Source organism: Rana temporaria, chromosome 6 (genome assembly GCF_905171775.1).
Source record: "Rana temporaria chromosome 6, aRanTem1.1, whole genome shotgun sequence".
NCBI lineage: Eukaryota > Metazoa > Chordata > Amphibia > Anura > Ranidae > Rana > Rana temporaria.
The window spans coordinates 47,198,096-47,217,249 of record NC_053494.1 but is presented as its reverse complement, the minus strand read 5'-3'; the positions used below and the strand labels follow the sequence as shown (position 1 = coordinate 47,217,249).

The 19,154-nt window shown below is 45.2% G+C and overlaps 1 protein-coding gene across 3 annotated transcripts in view; it reads right to left on the bottom strand.

The window, feature by feature from the left end:
- PRKAR1B (protein kinase cAMP-dependent type I regulatory subunit beta) overlaps positions 1-19,154 on the bottom strand; it is a 347,158-nt gene that overhangs the window by 135,108 nt on the left and 192,896 nt on the right. For all 3 annotated transcript variants that reach the window (XM_040356774.1, XM_040356773.1, XM_040356775.1), the window contains 2 exons: positions 12,568-12,629; positions 5,152-5,198 (listed from right to left, as the gene is read on the bottom strand). In XM_040356774.1, coding sequence (XP_040212708.1) covers positions 5,152-5,198; positions 12,568-12,629 — 109 coding nt within the window. The remainder of the gene's footprint in view (positions 1-5,151; positions 5,199-12,567; positions 12,630-19,154) is intronic.

Sequence of the window (19,154 nt, the reverse complement as noted above, 5' to 3'; positions counted from 1 at the left end):
CTGTTATTTAACACGAGGTAAAGTGATAGCTCCTTTGTTAGGGAGTTAAGACGGCATCATTAGTACAACACAGGGGCTTAACACCGTCCTAGATTCTCAGGAACCTTTGTAGTGCTCGTTAAATCATTAGTCAATAGTTTGTCTCCTTCAGAGAGCACTGCATTAGTACAACAGGAATTAGTTACGGGATATTTGTCTCAAGGAGAATATCACTGTAATGCTCGAAATTCAGACAGATACATACATTTCAAATATTATCAGAAGAAACAACCGAAGTGTACGTTAAATCCACTCTGTCACTAACTTAAAAAATTGCAGAGAAATTTTTCAATTGCAAGTGTAGTCATTTGAAGGAAAACTTCAAAAAGCTCAATAGCTCTGGTAAAGTGGCTCCCACACAGCAAGGCTTCCTTCGATGGGACCCAACAGTATCTCAGACCATAGAGATAAGGAAAGAAACCCAAAATAATTGTAATTGTTGGTAAAAACAGTCATATAAAAACAGCCAATGTGTTTCAGGGGGCAACACCACTCCCCCTTCATCACACGACAGCCGATTCAGAAACGAACGCCCGCCCGTTGCTTCTTTTTTACGTCGCTTGCGTTCGGCTTTTTACGGCGTATAGTTACCCCTGCTATGTGAGGGGTATCCTATGTTAAGTATGGCCGTCGTTCCCGCGCCGAGTTTCAAATTTTTACGTCGTTTGCGTAAGTTGATTCAGAAAAGAGCTGGATGCAAGTTACGCTCACGCCGAAACCAATGACGTCCTAGCGACGTCATTTGGAGCAATGCACGCTGGGAAAATTTGCGGATGGCGCATACGCTGTTCGATCGGCGTGGGACGCGCCTGATTTAAATTGTAGACGCCCCCTAGCCACGGAATTTGAATTCCGCCGGGGGATTTATGATACGCCTCCACAAGTTTTGAGGTAAGTGCTTTCTGAATTAGGCACTTGCCTCAAAAACTTGCGCCGGCGGATCGTAAATCAGGTTACGCGGATCTAAAGATGGGGGCAAGCTTACTGAGGCCCCGTACACACGACCGAACATGTCTGCTGAAACTGGTCCGCAGACCAGTTTCAGCGGACATGTTCGGTCGTCTGTACGTCCGACCGGACAATTTTCCGGCAGATCGGACAGGTTTCCAGCGGACAAATGTTTCTTAGCATGCTAAGAAACATGTCTGCTGGAAGCCTGTCCGTCGGACATGTTCGGTCGTCTGTACGACTTACCGGACATGTTCGCTCGGCCGAAAGCCCTCGCATGCGTCAAAGTGATTTGACGCATGCGTGGAAGCATTGACCTTCCAGGGTCGCTCACATCGCCGCGTCATCGTCGTGGTGACGGCGCGGCCACGTCACCGCGTATCCTGTCCGCGGGGATTTTGGTTTGATGGTGTGTACAACCATCAGACCAAAATCCGGCAGCGGACATGTCCGATGAAAACGGTCCGGCGGACCGTTTTCATCGGACAGTCCGTCCGTGTGTACTAGGCCTAAGGAGAAACAGGAAGTGAGAAATTCAGACACAGAAAAAAAAAACATTTAGAATGGAAATCAAAGGAAAAGTTAAGTGAACCAACAATGCACTAGCTTAAAAGAACATATTTAGAAAATCTACGAATGGAGGAAAAACTTGACTCCTCCTCATGGATGAACAACTTGAATACTGCTTCTAATTAATATAGAGTAGTATTAAGTCACTATTTTCTATGAGCCCACCTAAGTTTTATCCTGTGTTGAGCCTCCATGAAGGGGGGAGTGGTGTTTCCCCCAAAATGCACTCGATGTTCTTTTTTTTATCAACAATTAAATGATCTTGGACTCTTTTATTCGATTGTGGTCTGGCACTTCTTTCTGTATTTCTATTGTTAAAAAAATTATAAAAGGCACAGAAAAATCAAGAATTTTAACCTTTACTTACAGCATTTTTCCTCTCCAAAAATGATGTATTTTTTTTTATTTGCTAGAAAATTTGACTACTCCAGAAAGTCTTTTTTTTTTATGTGCAAAAAAATAATTAAAATCGCCTGAAAATGCTCATATTCAAGTGTGAATGGAGGCCTAGATGTCTACAGTACACAAGCTTTTATGGGTAAATAACATGCGTAAGATATTTTAACTGCACATATGCAAAAGTGGGAAGATTTCTATTGAAATAAATGGGACAGAGACTCTTTAAATAAGATAGATCAGTAAACAATACAGTCTCTAAAGCCTCAAACACAGGTACGGGTTTCCCGGCTGACTTTTTCCCGCTGGGAAACCCGAGGGGAAAGCCGAGAATCTGCTCAGTCAGTCTTTCCCCCTACACACTGCAATGGAGCTTTGGTCGGGAATCCTGGCCATGTGTATGCTCCATAGCAGCTTTTCCCATAGGAAAACTGCCAAAAACCGCTGGGCCAAAGCCCGGCTGGAAAAAAGAGAGGTGGTTTTATCCGGCGGTTTCTGGGCAGTTTTCCCTGTCGGAAAAACTGCCATAAGCATACACACGGCCAGGATTCCCAGCCAAAAGCTCTCCTCGCAGTTTTCCCGTCGGGAAAACCGGACGAGTGTACAAGGCTTTTGAGCCAGTAGTGTAGCATGGGTTCTCAGCACCCAGGGCAAGGCAAATAATTTGCGCCCCTCTAACCTGTGGACTTTTAGCACCCAAGAATGGGGGCCCAGGTTCCTCAACTCACAGCCTGAGCCCCTGATTGGCTGTCCGCAGCCTTTTATTATTGGTTAGATCCGAGATATCTTTTTGATTACAGTAGTCAAAGAGATATCTTCTCAGTATCAACCAATAATAAAAGGCTGCAGGCAGCCAATCAGAGGCTTAGGTTGTAGATAACGAGGAACAACTATATACAGCAGAGCAGGCAGCCAATAATAACTCAAGGGTCAAACATAAGGGTTCTGCATATTATTTAGTGCTAGACATACTACAGGAGACGGTCAGAAACTGCAGGCATACTATAGAAGATGGTCAAAGATTATACAGTAGACAGTAAGAGACTGCACACATACTACAGGAGATGGTCAGAGACTGCAGACTTACAATAGGCAGGGTGTTTTTTTTCTCAGAGAATAAGTGCATAACCTTGACCACACCACCACGGCCTAACAGTGGGAGAGTCTTAATGGGGCATTGTTAAATACTAGTGGCGCATTCTGCAGAGTGCAGCGTTCAGGAGTGCAGTACATACAGAGTGCAGAATTCATGAGTGTACTGCGTACAGAGTGCAATAATCAGGAGTGTGCTACATACAAAGTGCAAAGTGCTACGCCACTGCTAAGAGCCAAACACTAATACAGTTTTATTACTCTAACAACCTTAAAGCTTGTACTGTATAAAGCCAAAACTTTTTTTTCTTTGTATAAAGTAGGGAGGGTCAAATGCTCAATTGTTTGCAATTTGTGATTCATTAGAAGGACTCCCCTTTACTTTTTGTCCTGTAGACTCAACAGGAAGTGAGAGGATATCTTTCCAATGTGATGGAAGTCTTGTCTCGTTGTAGGAACAAGTGTCCCTGATAAAAGATTTCCCCTCTATTCCTGTTTTGGTAGAAACTTAAAAGGTTGAATTTACCCTCTTCTTCATTCCTGGTCACATTGGTAGCCAGGACAATTAAAGCGATGGACTCCCACCAACAGGGACAAGGCAGGCATTAAAAACCTCTATTTCCTCACCACTCTATCCAAATCGGAAAAATGTTTTGCATTTAGTTATACTTTAAATAACCAAAATCATATATGTATATCTATATCTATCTATATATCTATATATATATATATATATATATATATATATATATATATATATATATATATATATATATAGTTAAAGGAAGTTATAGATTTTCTTTAACCACTTCCGGACTGCCGCATGTACATATACGTCGGCAGAATGGCACGTACAGGCACATTGGCGTACCTGTACGTCCCTGCCTAGAAGTGGGTCGGGGGTCCGATCGGGACCCCCCCCCGGTACATGCGGCGGTTCCCGTGGCTTCAGGAGCGATCCGGGATGAGGGCGCGGCTATTCGTTTCTAGCCACCCCCTCACGATCGCTCCCCGGAGCTGAAGAACGGGGAGAGCCGTATGTAAACACGGCTTCCCCGTGCTTCACTGTGGCGGCTGTATCGATCGAGTGATCCCTTTTATAGGGAGACTCGATCGATGACGTCAGACCTACAGCCACACCCCCCTACAGTTGTAAACACACACTAGGTGAACCCTAACTCCTACAGCGCCCCCTGTGGTTAACTCCCAAACTGTAACTGTCATTTTCACAATAAACAATGCAATTTAAATGCATTTTTTGCTGTGAAAATGACAATGGTCCCAAAAATGTGTCAAAATTGTCCGAAGTGTCCGCCATAATGTCGCAGTCACGAAAAAAATCGCTGATCGCCGCCATTAGTAGTAAAAAAAAAAAAAAAAAACTATCCCCTATTTTGTAAACGCTATACATTTTGCGCAAACCAATCGATAAATGCTTATTGCGATTTTTTTTTTACCAAAAATAGGTAGAAGAATACGTATCGATCTAAACTGAGGAAATTTTTTTTTTATATGTTTTTGGGGGATATTTATTAAAGCAAAAAGTAAAAAATATTGAATTTTTTTCAAAATTGTCGCTCCATTTTTGTTTATAGCACAAAAAATAAAAACCGCAGAGGTGATCAAATACCACCAAAAGAAAGCTCTATTTGTGGGGGAAAAAGGACGCCAATTTTGTTTGGGAGCCACGTCGCACGACCGCGCAATTGTCTGTTAAAGCGAAGCAGTGCCGAATTGTAAAAACCCCTTGGGTCATTTAGCAGCATATTGGTCCGGTCCTTAAGTGGTTAAATAAGTCAACGCAATTTAAAAAAAAAACTTCCAAGCGGAATGGGTACAATAACGTAGTGCATACATCATGGTAAATATATTTGATGCTTTGTACACTTAACAGAATAAATACATAGTCCTGTCAACACAAAGAGGAATTTTCTTGGGATATTTTTTTTAATGTTTGACCATAAAATGTAATGAAAAGGCTTGTGGGCAGCATACAGCTTTCATGATGTAATGCTAATGCTTGTCTCTGGCGGGAGAACAAGCACACTCAAACACGCACACACATATACAAATATAGAATGACTATAGATCTACAGCACTACTCACATCAGCTTCTCCTTGATCGATGACATAAAAATTGTCGCCTTCATCACCTGAAAGACAAAATAAAGTATTGTAATTATGTTCTGAAATTTCATAATTTTTTTTTTTAAATGACTCTTTAGGCTCAGAAATATTTCCGGACTCTGCTGCAAGGCTGTCAGTCAAACACTAGTAGGCAGTAGAGGAGGTGTGGCCCTGGTTTATAACGGGAAAGCCTATTAGGCATGCTGCACATATGTGCTTTGCCTGTGGTTCCCCAACAGGAGAACACCCAAGGGAGACACTGACAACACTAAGGCTGCTTTCACACTGAGGCGTGCAGCCGCGGTGACGGTATAGCCGCGCTATTTGTAGCGCGGCTATACCGTCGTATTTACCGTGATATTCGGGCGCTAGCGGTGAGGTTTTAACCCCCGCTAGCAGGCGAAAAAGGGTTAATACCGCCCGCGTTGCGGGCGGTATTACCGCGCTTTCCCATTGATTTCAATGGGAAGGCGCGGTATAGGAGCGGTGAACACACCGCTCCTATACCGCGGTAAAGATGCGGCTAGCAGGACTTTTGGTGCGCTCCTGCTAGCGCACCGCTTCAATGTGAAAGGATTCGGGCTTTCACATTGAACACTGCAGGGCATGATTTTTCATGCGGTATAGCAGCGCTATTTTAAGCGCTGTACCGCATGAAAAACGCCTCAGTGTGCAAGGGGCCATGGGCGTAGGAACTGGGGGGGACGGGGGGGACGCATCCCCCCCAGGAAATAATGCGGGGGGGACAGGTATGGCAAAATCCCCCCCAGGTAAGGAGGACTTGTGTCACATTTCTAAGCTCCGTTACCGTTATTGTGTCACCAGCCGGCCGCCATTTTGCGGCAGATGGTGCCCTGGGATTGGGCGAATGTGATCAGGTGCTCCGGCGGGGCTGGCCAGTCCTTGAACGCGGGCCGCGCATTCGCGAAGGCCCGCCCGCGCATCTGTAAGCCGCCGTCTTCTCCTCCACCCTTCCTCCCTGACCGGACCTGGAAATGCTCAGAGCCTTCATCTGGGACCGGGAAGTGGAACAACTCGGCAGTGTCAGTGTGGCATACCAGATCGATGGACAACAAAAAGTGAGTCACGAGTGAGCCTGTGAGGGAGGCAGAGCAACCGCCGGTCAGCAGCAGTTAGTTAGGGAGAGGAGAGTATAGACAGAGAGACCGTTACATGCCAAAAGTCCCCTCCCCTCAGGAATCAGATTAATGATTTACTGAGCATCATGATGTTATCCCTCAGGGCTTTCATGTAAGGGGTTAAATTATGAATCCTGCTAGGTATTTGGCATGTCGAATTCCCTGAGGGATACATTATATAGCTGGATTATTTAACCCCTTGGGGTTAATCCTGCTATATAATGCACCCCTCAGGGAACCTAGCAGGATTCATAATTTAACCCCTTACATGATGCTAAAAGCCCTGAGGGATAACATCATAAAGCTCAGTAAATCCATTAATCCGATTCCTAAGGGGAGGGGCTTGGAGGGGGCTTTTGGCATGTAACGGTCTCTGTCAGTACTATCTGTGCATTAACACGTGGCGTGACTCTCCTAGCGGCTGCTAACCCCTGCTAGTGGCTGATAAAGGGTTAATACCACCCACAATGCGCCTCTGCAGAGGCGCATTGCAGGTGGTATTACCGCGGTTTCCCATTGTTTTAAATGGGAAGGAGCGGTGAAGGAGCGGTATACATACCGCTCCAAAGATGCTGCTTGCAGGAGATGTTTTTCTCTCCTGCCATCGCATCGCCTCAGTGTGAAAGCCCTCGGGCTTTCACATTGAGAAGGCTGGGCAGGAGTTTTTCAGGCGGTATAGCAGCGCTATTTTTAGCGCTGTACCGCCTGAAAAACTCCTCAGTGTGAAAGAGGCCTTACTGCTGCTGACCGGCGGTTGCTCTGCCTCCCTCACAGGCTTACATGCTGAAAGCCCTGAGGGATAACATCATGAAAATCAGTAAATTATTAATCCGGTTCCTGAGGATTAATAATTACACCTATTGACATTCATTTATTTATTCATTTAGCGCTGTACTTAATTTTACACATTTCAGTGTAGGTGTAAGGTCGGTGTGTCGGGGGTCAGTGTATGTGTCAGGTAGGTGTCAGGGGTCAGTGTATGTGTCAGGTAGGTGTCGGGGGTCAGTGTATGTGTCAGTCAGTGTAATAGTCAGTGTTGGTGTCAGGTGGGTCAGTGTAATGTGAGTAGTGCAGGAAGTAGGAGTGAGGTGGTTTAGTGTAGGTGTCAGGTAGGTTAGTGTAGGTGTCAGGTAGGTTAGTGTAGGTGTCAGGTAGGTTAGTGTAGGTGTCAGGTAGGTCAGTGTAATGGTCAGGTGGGTCAGTGTTCAGTGTAGTGGTGTGCTGGTTAGTGGTCAGTGTGTAGTGTAGTGTAGTGGTGTGTAGCAGTAAATTATTAATCCGATTCCTGAGGATTAATAATTACACCATTACACCTAATTACACCTATTGACATTCATGTATTTATTCATTTAGCGCTGTACTTCATTTTACATATTTCAGTGTAGGTGTAAGGTTGGTGTGTCGGGGGTCAGTGTATGTGTCAGGTAGGTGTCGGGGGTAAAAATGCTGTCCCCCCCAGATTTGTAAGGGTTCCTACACCCATGCAAGGGGCCTAATGCTGCAAAGGAATCCTGCAGGCAGCATTGTCACCCTATTACAGGAAGCTCATAGAAGCAGAAGAAACTGGTAGGATACCCAGGTAATTACCAAACAAGAAAAGCTTGTATGACTATATGAATGTGATTCTAATGCCCCATACACACGATCGAAAATTCCGACAGCAAAAGTCCGATGTGAGCTTTTGAACGGAAATTCTGTGTATGCTCCATCGGACTTTTGCTGTCGAAATTCCCCCCAACAAAAGATTGAGAGCTGGTTCTTAAATTTTCAGACGGAAAAAAATCCAATCGGAAAATCTGTTCGTCGGATTGTTCCGAAACAATTTGACGCATGCTCGGAAGCATTGAACTTCATTTTCTCAGCTCATTGTAGTGTTGTACATCACCGCATTCTTGACAGACGAAAGTTCCGAGAACTTTTGTGTAACCATGTGTATGCAAGCCAAGCTTGAGCGGAATTCCGTCGGGAAAAAACATCCAAAAACCATCCGTGTGTACGCGGCATAAATCTTTGAAGTGACACTAAACTCTGGTTGAAAAATAAATAATCCTATTCAAGTATGTATTCTTACCGCCAAAAAGTACATTCTGTTGCTCTCAGCCTCCTCCAAATTCGTTTTTTTTTTGCTGCTGTGATCTGACTTCCTGTTAGAGGGTGGCTATGTTCACCTTCCATGGTCCCACTGCTTGTAGGAAGACAGCCACCTTCTCTTGCTCACGCATAAGATGGACTAGGGACTATGAACTATGGGATTTGCAGTATGCACATGGCGGCAACTAACGTTCACTGCAAATTCCATGGGTGGAACTAAATAAAGTCGCTCAAATAACAAATCAACACAGTCAGTGTTGATAGGGGAATGCCTCCCACAGCGCTATTGTGTTCTGCTGATGGGGGGGGGGGGGGGCGCAGGGAGCCTTTCCAGAAGGCAGAACACTAAGGGGCTGTACTTTGCAAAGTGCACAGTCTATTTGCCTTTAGTAATTAAACCCCTTTGACAGCTATAGCTGCTGGCAGTAATTGCATGTAAAAAAAATGACAGGCTGGTTGTACCCAAGTCAATCGATGGATCGACCTGGGTATAACCAGCCTACCCATAGATGGATTGGATTTTTTTTTCTTTTAAAGTGTATTTTGTGCGTGTACTCGAGAGAGGAGCCAGACTGCAGGAGTTGGGAGTAGGCAGGCCTCCCCCAGAGGCAATCTGCCACCTTTCTCCATGCCCCGGGTGGCAATGGTGGGTGTGTGAGGGGGTCCTCCCACACAGCCCACCCTACCTGCTCCGCTTTGAAGCCCAACGGGGCAGAGGGACTCCCTATAAGGGAGTGAGAGGATCTAGCCCGCTCAACCAGCCCCGTTAGTCCTTCGCCTCTCTTTTTAGAGACCGCGTGGTCAAAGTGCGTGCATGTTAACCCAATTTCGAGTGCGTGTAAGTTTGGTGGTTTTTGTGGGAGGGGGGTGGGCGTACTAAGCGCAGGCTTACCTCGCATAGCACACCCACCGGGAGCCGGGCTGAGACCACCAAACTCAATTCACATGTAGCTGAGACTGGGATCCGAACCCCTAACTGCAGAGGTGAATGGCTTGTCAGCGCAGTGCCAATCGCGTTGAGCCACCGCAGCTCAGATGGATTGGATTTTAATCCAAGTATGGCCAGCTTTAGACCAGGTTCACATCTCTGCATGTCGGAAATGTGTGCGAAATTGAGGGCATTCTCAACACAGCAGAGAAATGTGCTGCACTTCAGCAGATGCAAGGGGGTTACCATTAATTGTTAATGGCTCCCCCACACATCAGTAACCGTGTGGCCAAACCGCATGGTGCAGCAATTCAATGCAGCGTGATTATACAAAAGGGTCGGGACTTCATTCTCTGCTTTCTTGCAGCCTTGGAATGAATGGGCTGTCCTAAATAAAGCAAGCTACATCCATGTCAATATTGTCTAAAATATATATTAAAAAAAAATACATTATGAATGCAAATTACTCAGGAACATTGGATAAAAAAAATTCAAGCTTATTAGGAAATTATAAGACAGCGTAACCTTGTTACATAAAAGAACAAAGGGCTGCAGACACATTCAAGGTCCCCGTGTTCCAATAATTCCATATTTAGGCCTGTCATCAGAGACAGCACAGTCACCAGAGTTCTCAAAGCATTGTTTAAGTCAAAGTCTGTGCCAAACCCACACTGCAGTGTATTATTGCTGTGCGTGTCAAAAAAAAGACTGTGTACACTGATGTGCAGGAAGCAAGATTACCTCACAAGTCATTTATATCTTAGACATACATAGCAGGAACAGGTAACCTGAGCAGATATCTACAGTTATTCTATAAAGCACTACACAATAAAGAGCAAAAAAGTTGAGCAAACTGTACCAAACCACAACTACTAATCAAATTTTACTTCAAGCATCACTCTATGTATTATATATGTCTGGTAAAGTCCAATTTGAGTATGGAATATCATAAGTCTTTCTTGGCTATAAGCACCAATGTTGTGGTATTTGGAAATCACCTCAGCTAACTATTGACAGAGGAAGGGTGGGTCTGGTTTAGTGCCGTGGTTAGTGTTAGGCCTCGTACACACGACCGAACATGTCTGCTGAAACTGGTCCGTCGGACCAGTTTCCGCGGACTTGTTCAGTCGTGTGTACGGCCGACCGGACAATTTTCCGGCGGATCGGACAGGTTTCCAGCGGACAAATGTTTCTTTGAAACATGTCTGCTGGAAGCCTGTCCGCTGGACATGTTCGGTCGTCTGTACGACTCACCGGACATGTCCGCTCGGCCGAAAGCCCGCGCATGCGTCAAAGTGATTCGACGCATGCGTGGAAGCATTGGCCTTCCAGGGTCGCACACGTCGCCGCGTCATCGTCGCGGCGACGGCGCGGCCACGTCACCGCGTTCGCTGTCCGCGAGAAATTTGGTCTGATGGTGTGTACAGCCATCAGACCAAAATCCGGCAGCGGACATGTCCGAAGAAAACGGTCCGCGGACCGTTTTCATCGGACATGTCCCGTCGTGTGTACGAGGCCTTAGGGTTACACAAAAGTTTATTGTCGTAAATTCCGACAAGAAAAATCCGATGTGAGCTATTGGTCGGAAATTCCGACCAAGAATCAGATTCAGGTAACACTTACGCTGACGTATCTTTAGATACGCCGCGTAAGTGCACAGATGCGCCATTGTATCTATGCGCCTGATTCTTAATGCAAGATACGCCTGAAATGTGGCTTCATCCGACCGACGTAAGTTTCCTATGCCGTCGGAGCCTGGGCGCATATTTACGCTGGCCGCAAGAGGTGCTTCCATTGATTTACACATCGAATATGCAAATGACTGAGATACGCCGATTCATGAACGTACTTGCGCCCGTCGCAGTAGTATACGCCGTTTACGTAAGGCGTACGTCCGGCGTAAAGTTATTCCACCAATAGGAGGTGCATCCCATGCAAAGGTATGGACGACGGAACAGCCGTCGTATTTTACGTCGTTTACGTAGTAGTACATGAATGGGGCTGGGCGTAGGATACGTTAACGTCGTAGGCATTGGGCCGTCGTATCTTAGGGAGTATCTTCGACGTGATTGTGAGTATGCGCCGTTTGTTCGGACCATCATTTGCATGGGGTCATGGTTCATTTAGATTGATCACGCCCACCATCCACCTACTTTGAATTAGGCGGGCTTACGCCGGATAATTTACGTTACGATGGCGCAACGTAGGGAGCGAGTGCTTTGTGAATACTGTTCTTGTCTCTCTATGTTAAGTCGGTGTAGCGCATATGAGATGCGCTACACCGGCAAAAAGATGCTCTACTCTACGAGAATCCGGCCCCATGTGTATGCTCCATCGGACTTTTGCTGTCGGAATTTCCGCCAACAAAAGATTCAGAGCAGGTTCTCTATTTTTCGAAAATCCGCTCTTCTGTATGCAATTCCGACGTGCAAAAAAACATGCTCAGAATCAAGTGGAAAAGCCGAACTGCCGATTGAACTTCACTGATCTCGGCTCATCGAGCGTCTTGTACGTCACCACGTTCTTGACGGTCGGAATTTCAGACAAGATTTGTGTATGCAACACAAGTTTGAGCCAACATTCCATCAGAAAAAATCCACGGTTTTCTTGTCAGAATTTCCAATCATGTGTACGCAGCATTAGGCCCCGTACACACGGTCGGTTTGGTCCGATGAGAATGAACCGAAGTTCATTTTCATCGGACCAAACCGACCGTGTGTATAGGCTATCGGTCTGGTTTCCTTCGGTCCAAAATTTCTAAACATGCTTCAAAACCGAACCGATGGACCGCTGCCCCATCGGACCAAACCGATGGTTAGTACAGAAAAGCATCGGTTCAAAACCCGCGCATGCTCAGAATCAAGTCGACGCAGGCTTGGAAGCATTGAACTTTGTTTTATTCAGCACGTCGTGTGTTTGACGTCACCGCGTTCTGACCCGATAGTTTTTTGGAACGATGGTGTGTACGCACATCAGACCACTTCAGAGGTGAATCGATGGAAACGGCCCATCAGGCCATTCTCATCGGTTTGGAACGACCGTGTGTACGCGGCCTAAGCGTTGACAAAGTTCTGGTTTTACCAATGAGCTGCGCCCTTTCTCTCTCAACACAGATTCATTTAGTGTTATTATTTCAGGGAAAGGGAGATATATCTTTTTGGGTACTGGAAATCTGCGTTTCACTAATGCCGGTGCTTCTCAGCAGTCTTGACATTTGAACAATTATGATATTCTTACCTTGTAGTATGACAGTCTCACTAGCGATGTGATTGACGGGGAACATGGCATCAAATATATCACTGAAAGAGACAAGGTAGATGTAAGCAATTTGCAAGAAAGATGCAGGTTTATTCAATATGACAGACTGTCTAGAAACATAGAACATATTATGCAGACCGGCTCTTGTTTACTTCCTAATAAACTACACCGAGGCTTGTTTAAAATTTCAGAATGCAGATCCCTATGCCATTCCGCTGAGGCTTAGAATTTCAAGGCATCCTGAAATTCCCAGACATGTCACTCTGTAGCATACACATGAAACTCTATCCTGATAACTCTGCTCATATCTCTCATATCTTTATGGAGTCAGAAGACACGGGCTAAATAACTGGAAGGATTGTGTCAAGTTCGAATAAGGATTGTGCACTCATGAACATTCCTCTTAATGCACACAAATGTCTGAGGATCCGACACCTACTGTACCAGAGCTCAGGAGCATTGTGTACACAATTCTATTGTAAAGTCATGCGTACCCTATGAAGAGCACTGGTGTCAATACTCATTAAAGGGGCTGTAAAGGTTCATTTTCTATTTTCTAAATAGGTTACTTTAAAGCGGGAGTTCACCCGAATTTTTTTTTTAACATTAGATTGATGCTCATTTTGTGAAGGGGAATCGGGTAGTTTTTTTAAAATCGAAGCAGTACTTACCGTTTTAGAGAGCGATCTTCTCCGCCGCTTCCGGGTATGGTCTTCGGGACTGGGCGTTCCTATTTGATTGACAGGCTTCCGACGGTCACATACATCACGTCACGAGTAGCCGAAAGAAGCCGAACGTCGGTGCGGCTCTATACGGCACCTGCGCACCGACGTTCGGCAACTTTCGGAAAATCGTGACGCGATGTATGCGACCGTCGGAAGCCTGTCAATCAAGTAGGAACGTCCAGTCCCGCAGCCCATACCCGGAAGCGGCGGAGAAGATGCATCTCTAAAACGGTAAGTACGGCTTTGATTGTAAAAAAAACACCCGATTCCCCTAGACAATATATACACACCGTCGGTTTGGACCGATGAAACTGAACCTCGGTCCATTCTCATCGGTTTTGTCCGACCGTGTGTACGCCGCCTCAGTGAGCTCAGAAGGATGTCATAATAAGCGTAATCCAAAAAAGTAAAAAAAGAGGAGCTTACCCCATCGGGTAAGCCTATATTATGAATTATGTTGAATTATATTTTCCTTGCTGATGTATATTACATGTTTTTTATTGTACTATTTACTGTATAGATTGGCTGTCCTGACGAAGCGGCACCCCCGCAAAACTAGTTGACCTCGACCAATCATGGATTTGTACAATTGTTCTGTTTTGCAATTTTATATTTCAATAAATCTTTTATATTTATGTTTATTGTATTCTATCAGTACCGAGATAGTCCCCTCAAATCTACTGAGTGGGTAACGTTGGGTTTAGCTTCAGCTACTATTCCCTTGCTCCCACTCTCCCCCTTTTTCTTCAGGAGCTGGATACAGACTTTTGATGGGTTAATTGAATTATCACTGAGCACTTTAGCTCTTGTTCAGCAGCATTCCACAAAATTGGGACACCCCTTTAAGTACAATCAAACTCTCTTAATCAACCTTGACTAATTTTAATCCTTATGCTGCTAGCCGTAGTAAACAGATAGGAAGGTATACCATATCTACTTATTTTAAATGGCGTTTTCAGTTTGTGGCGCTCAGATACAGTTTAGTTCCGCTCTAAAATCATGGGGGGGGAGCCAAAGTTTTTTCTTATTTATTTTACACTGTCTCTTTAATTTATTTATTAGCACTTTTATTCCTATTAAAAGGAATGTAAACATCCCTTGTAATAGAAATAAGCATGACAGGCTCTCTTTATTGAGAGTCGGTCATCAAATTATCCTAATTACCGTATTTATCAGCGTATACCGCGCACAATTTTTCCCTGAAAATCAGGGCAAAATCGTGGGTGCGCGATAAACGCCGATACCCGCTTTCCCGCCATGAGTTTGAATACTGCGCCGGCATATACCGAGCGCAGTACACTCGTGTATCTTCGGGCAGTCTCAGCGCCTCTCGCACTGACGTCCTGAGCGTACAGGACGTCAGCGCGACAGTTGCAGAGCCTGCCCGACGATACACGAGTGTACTGCGCTCGGTATATGTCGGCGCACTATTCAAACTCAGCGCGGGAAACGAGCAGGGAGGACGCGAGGACGCCGCAGAAGGACGCCGGACCCAACGAAGAGGACACCCGAAGCCGCAGACGGACGCCGGACCCGACGAGGCTGCCGATGGACGCCGCGCAAGACACCAAAACTGTAAGTACAAAACATATTTTTTTCCACAGGAATTCGGGCAACTTTAGGGGTGCGCGCTATACGCGGGAGCGCGCTATACCCCGATAAATACGGTAGCCTATTATCAAAAATACCTCAGATCTCTCTTTTACCTTTAAAAGCAAAAACATAAAACAAATAAAATATTTGCTTTTAGAAGGAGAAAAAAACCCATCCCTTTAACCACTTCAGCCCGGACCATTTTGCTGGTCAATGACCGGGCCACTTTTTGCGAATCGGCACTGCGTCGCTTTAACTGACAATTGCGCAGTCGTGCAACGTGGCTCCCAAACAAAATTGGCGTCCTTTTTTTCCCACAAATAGAGCTTTCTTTTGGTGGTATTTGATCACCTCTGCGGTTTTTATATTTTGTGCTATAAACAAAAATAGAGCGAGAATTTTGAAACAACATTTTTTTTACTTTTTGCTATAATAAATATCCCCCAAAAATATATAAAAAAACATATTTTTTTCCTCAGTTTAGGCCGATACGCATTCTTCTACATATTTATCGTAAAAAAAATTGCAATAAAGGTTTATTCATTGGTTTGCGCAAAATTTATAGCGTCTACAAAATAGGGGATAGTTTTATGGCATTTTTATTAATATTTATATTTTTACTAGTAATGGCGGCGATCAGCGATTTTTATCAGTACTGCGACCTTATAGCGGACACTTTTGACACATTTTGGGGACCATTGGCATTTTTATAGCGATCAGTGCTATAAAAATGCATTGATTACTGTAAAAATGTCACTGGCAGGGAAGGGGTTAACACTAGGGGGCGAGGAAGGGGTTAATTATGTTCCCTAGGTGTGTTCTAACTGAAGGGGGGGTGGGATTGACTAGGGGAAATGACAGATCACTGTTCATATATTGTATGAACAGACGAACAGTCATTTCTCCCCCCTCCCCCTTTACACACACAGCTCCCGGTTCTTGCTCTGTAACGAGCGATCTAGGGTGCCCGGCGGTGATCGCGCCCGCCGGGCACGCGCGTTGGCACAAGCCCCTAATGGCTGAAATGCGAAATTAAGTATAATTACGTGATTTCGCGCAGCCGAGCCGACCTGCCGCCGTATAACTGCGGCGGCTGGTCGGCTAGTGGTTAAGGCTGAGAGGCAGAAGTGATGTCAGGTGTCGCTCCGCCCCTCCAAGAGCTGAGTGGGGGCCATCTTGCTTTCACTTGGCTTCCTGCCTGACGATCGGCTGCACCGGAAGGTTTCCTGACGGGTCTGGTAATCTCGGGAAACACCTGGAAGTGGCGGGAGGAGGGGAGCACCTCTCCCGTGGCCCTATAAAAGTGATCTCGTGGCAGACCCGCCACTGAGACCACTTTTATCTAAAAGCTGCCCGCCTGCTGTAAATACTAAGGTTATGGAAGCTAGCTATCTTGCTCTAGCCTGGCTTCCTGCCTGACGATCGGCTGCACCGCATGGTTTCACGCCGTCGTATCTCCTTTGAGAAACTGGTCCACAGTCCGCACGTGTGAAAGGGGCCTTTGTCTGCTTCAGATTCTAATGTACACTGTGAGAAGTTCACAGTGTGCATAGTAAGCCAAAGGAGAGTAGAGCAGAGGAGCCTGTGCAATTGTTTAATATTGAAGGTTGGAGGTTGGAGTTCAGCTTTAATACTTTATTAGTACACTAAGCCACAGGCAGACGACATTTATATATACCAAATTAAACTTCATATTAAATGAATAACACATTTTTTCCCTTGTATTAATAGAGCAGCTCAAGCTGTATTCTCCATTGATGTACAGTGTAACAAGCTAAGTCTCTCATGAACTTTCATGCTTCCTGTTCTGTCAGGGCTTGTTCTGTAGACAGGACCTAGGGCTTGGAACATGCGTTCCCCCTTCCTACACTTTCATTACTGTACTGCACTGACACATCAGCAGCCTCTATCATTACCATTCATGACAGTTCACAGATAGTTGTGTCTGACACGTGCTGCTTTCACAGTCTGTGCGCCACACAATATAAACCAGTGTGTTTACCAACAGCATACCAATAACCAGAGCTCCCAACTGTCCCTGATTTGGAGAAATGTCCCCCTGTCCCTCTTTCCTCCTCATTTTGGTCTGATCCATATAGATGTATATAAAGGCCCGGATTCAGAAAGAAGATACGACGTTGTATCTCCTGATACGCCGTCGTATCTCTGAGTCCGGCTGTCGTATCTATGCGCCTGATTCAGAGAATCAGGTTACGCATAGATATCCCTAAGATCCGACAGGTGTAAGTGACTTACACAGTCGGATCTTAGGCTGCAATTCCAGGCCGGCCGCTAGGTGGCGCTTCTGTATTATTACGCGAGTGATATGCAAATGAGGAGTTACGCCGATTCAGAAACGAACGACCGCGCTTTTTTTTTTACGTTCGGCTTTTTCCGGCGTATAGTTACCCCTGCTATATGAGGAGTAGCTAATGTTAAGTATGGCCGTCGTTCCCGCGCAGAGTTTTGAAATTTTACGTTGTTCGTGTAAGTCGTTCGCGAATACGGATGAACGTAATTTACGTTCCCGTCGATACCAATGACGTCCTTTAGCCACTTCCAGACCTTAGGTGTTTTTCAGATTCAGTGTTTGCAAGACTAAAACTGTTTTTTCTGCTAGAAAATTACTTAAAACCCCCAAACATTATATTTTTTTTTTCTAACACCCTAGAGAATAAAATAGTGGTCATTCCAATACTTTTTGTCACACCGTATTTGCGCAGCGGTCTTACAAGCGCACTTTTTTTGGAAAAAATTCACTTTTTTGAATTAAAAAATAAGACAACAATAAATTTGGCCCAATTTTTTTATATATTTTGAAAGATAATGTTACGCCGAGTTAAATGATGCCCAACATGTCACGCTTAAAAATTGCGCCCGCTCGTGGCATGGCGTCAAACTTTTACCCTTAAAAATCTCGATAGGCGATGTTTAAAAAATTCTAGAGATTGCATTTTTTGAGCTACGATCGCGGCGATACCTCACTTGTGTGATTTGAACACCGTTTTCATATGCGGGCGCTACTCGCGTATGCGTTCGCTTCTGCGCGCAAGCTCGTCGGGACGGGGCGCTTTAAAAAAAAATTTTTTTTGTTTTCTTATTTATTTTTATTTATTTTATTATTTTTTACACTGAAAAAAAAATAATAATAATTTGATCACTTTTATTCCTATTACAAGGAATGTAAACATCCCTTGTAATAGAAAAAAGCATGACAGGTCCTCTTAAATATGAGATCTGGGGTCAAAAAGACCTCAGATCTCATATTTGGGCTTAAATGCAAAAAAAATAAATAAAATAAAACATGTCATTTTTTCAAATGACCAAAAAAAAAATTTGTCTCTTTAAGAGGCTGGGCGGGACTGACGTTTTGACGTCACTTCCGCCCAGCCGAGCTATGGGGACGGGCGAAGGAGATTTTTCCTTCAGTCTCGTCCCCGCTCACCAGCCGACAGCATCCGATCGCCTCCGCCGCTACCGACGGCTCCGGTAAGCGGCGGAGGGCGCGGGAGAGCGGCGGGAGGGGGGGGGGGCCCTCTCCCGCCACCGATAACGGCGATCTCGCGGTGAATCCGCCGCGGAGACCGCCATTATCGGATTCCAGACCGCGCACACTAAAGATGGATACCTCGGTTGTGACAGCAGCTGCTGCCGTTACCGAGATATCCAACTTTAAAAATAGGACGTACATCGTCGTGCGCAGGTCTGGAAGTGGTTAGAGCAATGCACTCTGGGATTTTTTTGGGACGGCGTATGCGCAGTTCGGTCGGCGCGGGGGCGCGCTTCATTTAAATGATACACGCCCCCTACACGCCGAATTTGAATTCCGCCAGGGGATTTACGATACGCCGCCGCAACTTTACAGGCAAGTGCTTTGTGAATAAAGCACTTGCCTGAAAAACTTGCGGCGGCGTAACGTAAATCAGATAGGTTACGTGGATCTAAAGATCCGCTCACCTATCTGAATCTAGCCCAAAATGTACTTTTTATCTTTCAAAAAGTGTTTCCCAGAGCTAAACCTTTAATCCAAGTTCTAAATTGCTGCATTTGTACATTTTAAAAGCCATTATAAAGGAATAGTAGTGGTTAAAAAAAAAAAAACACTTGTAGATTTAATTAACTTTTTGGGGGTTAATTCTCCTTTAAGGAGGTGTGGCAAGGGGTGTGTCCTATGCCTACATACGTTTATTAGTAGGTGTCCCTCATTCCCATCTCAAAATGTTGGGAGGTATGCGACAAACCTGCACA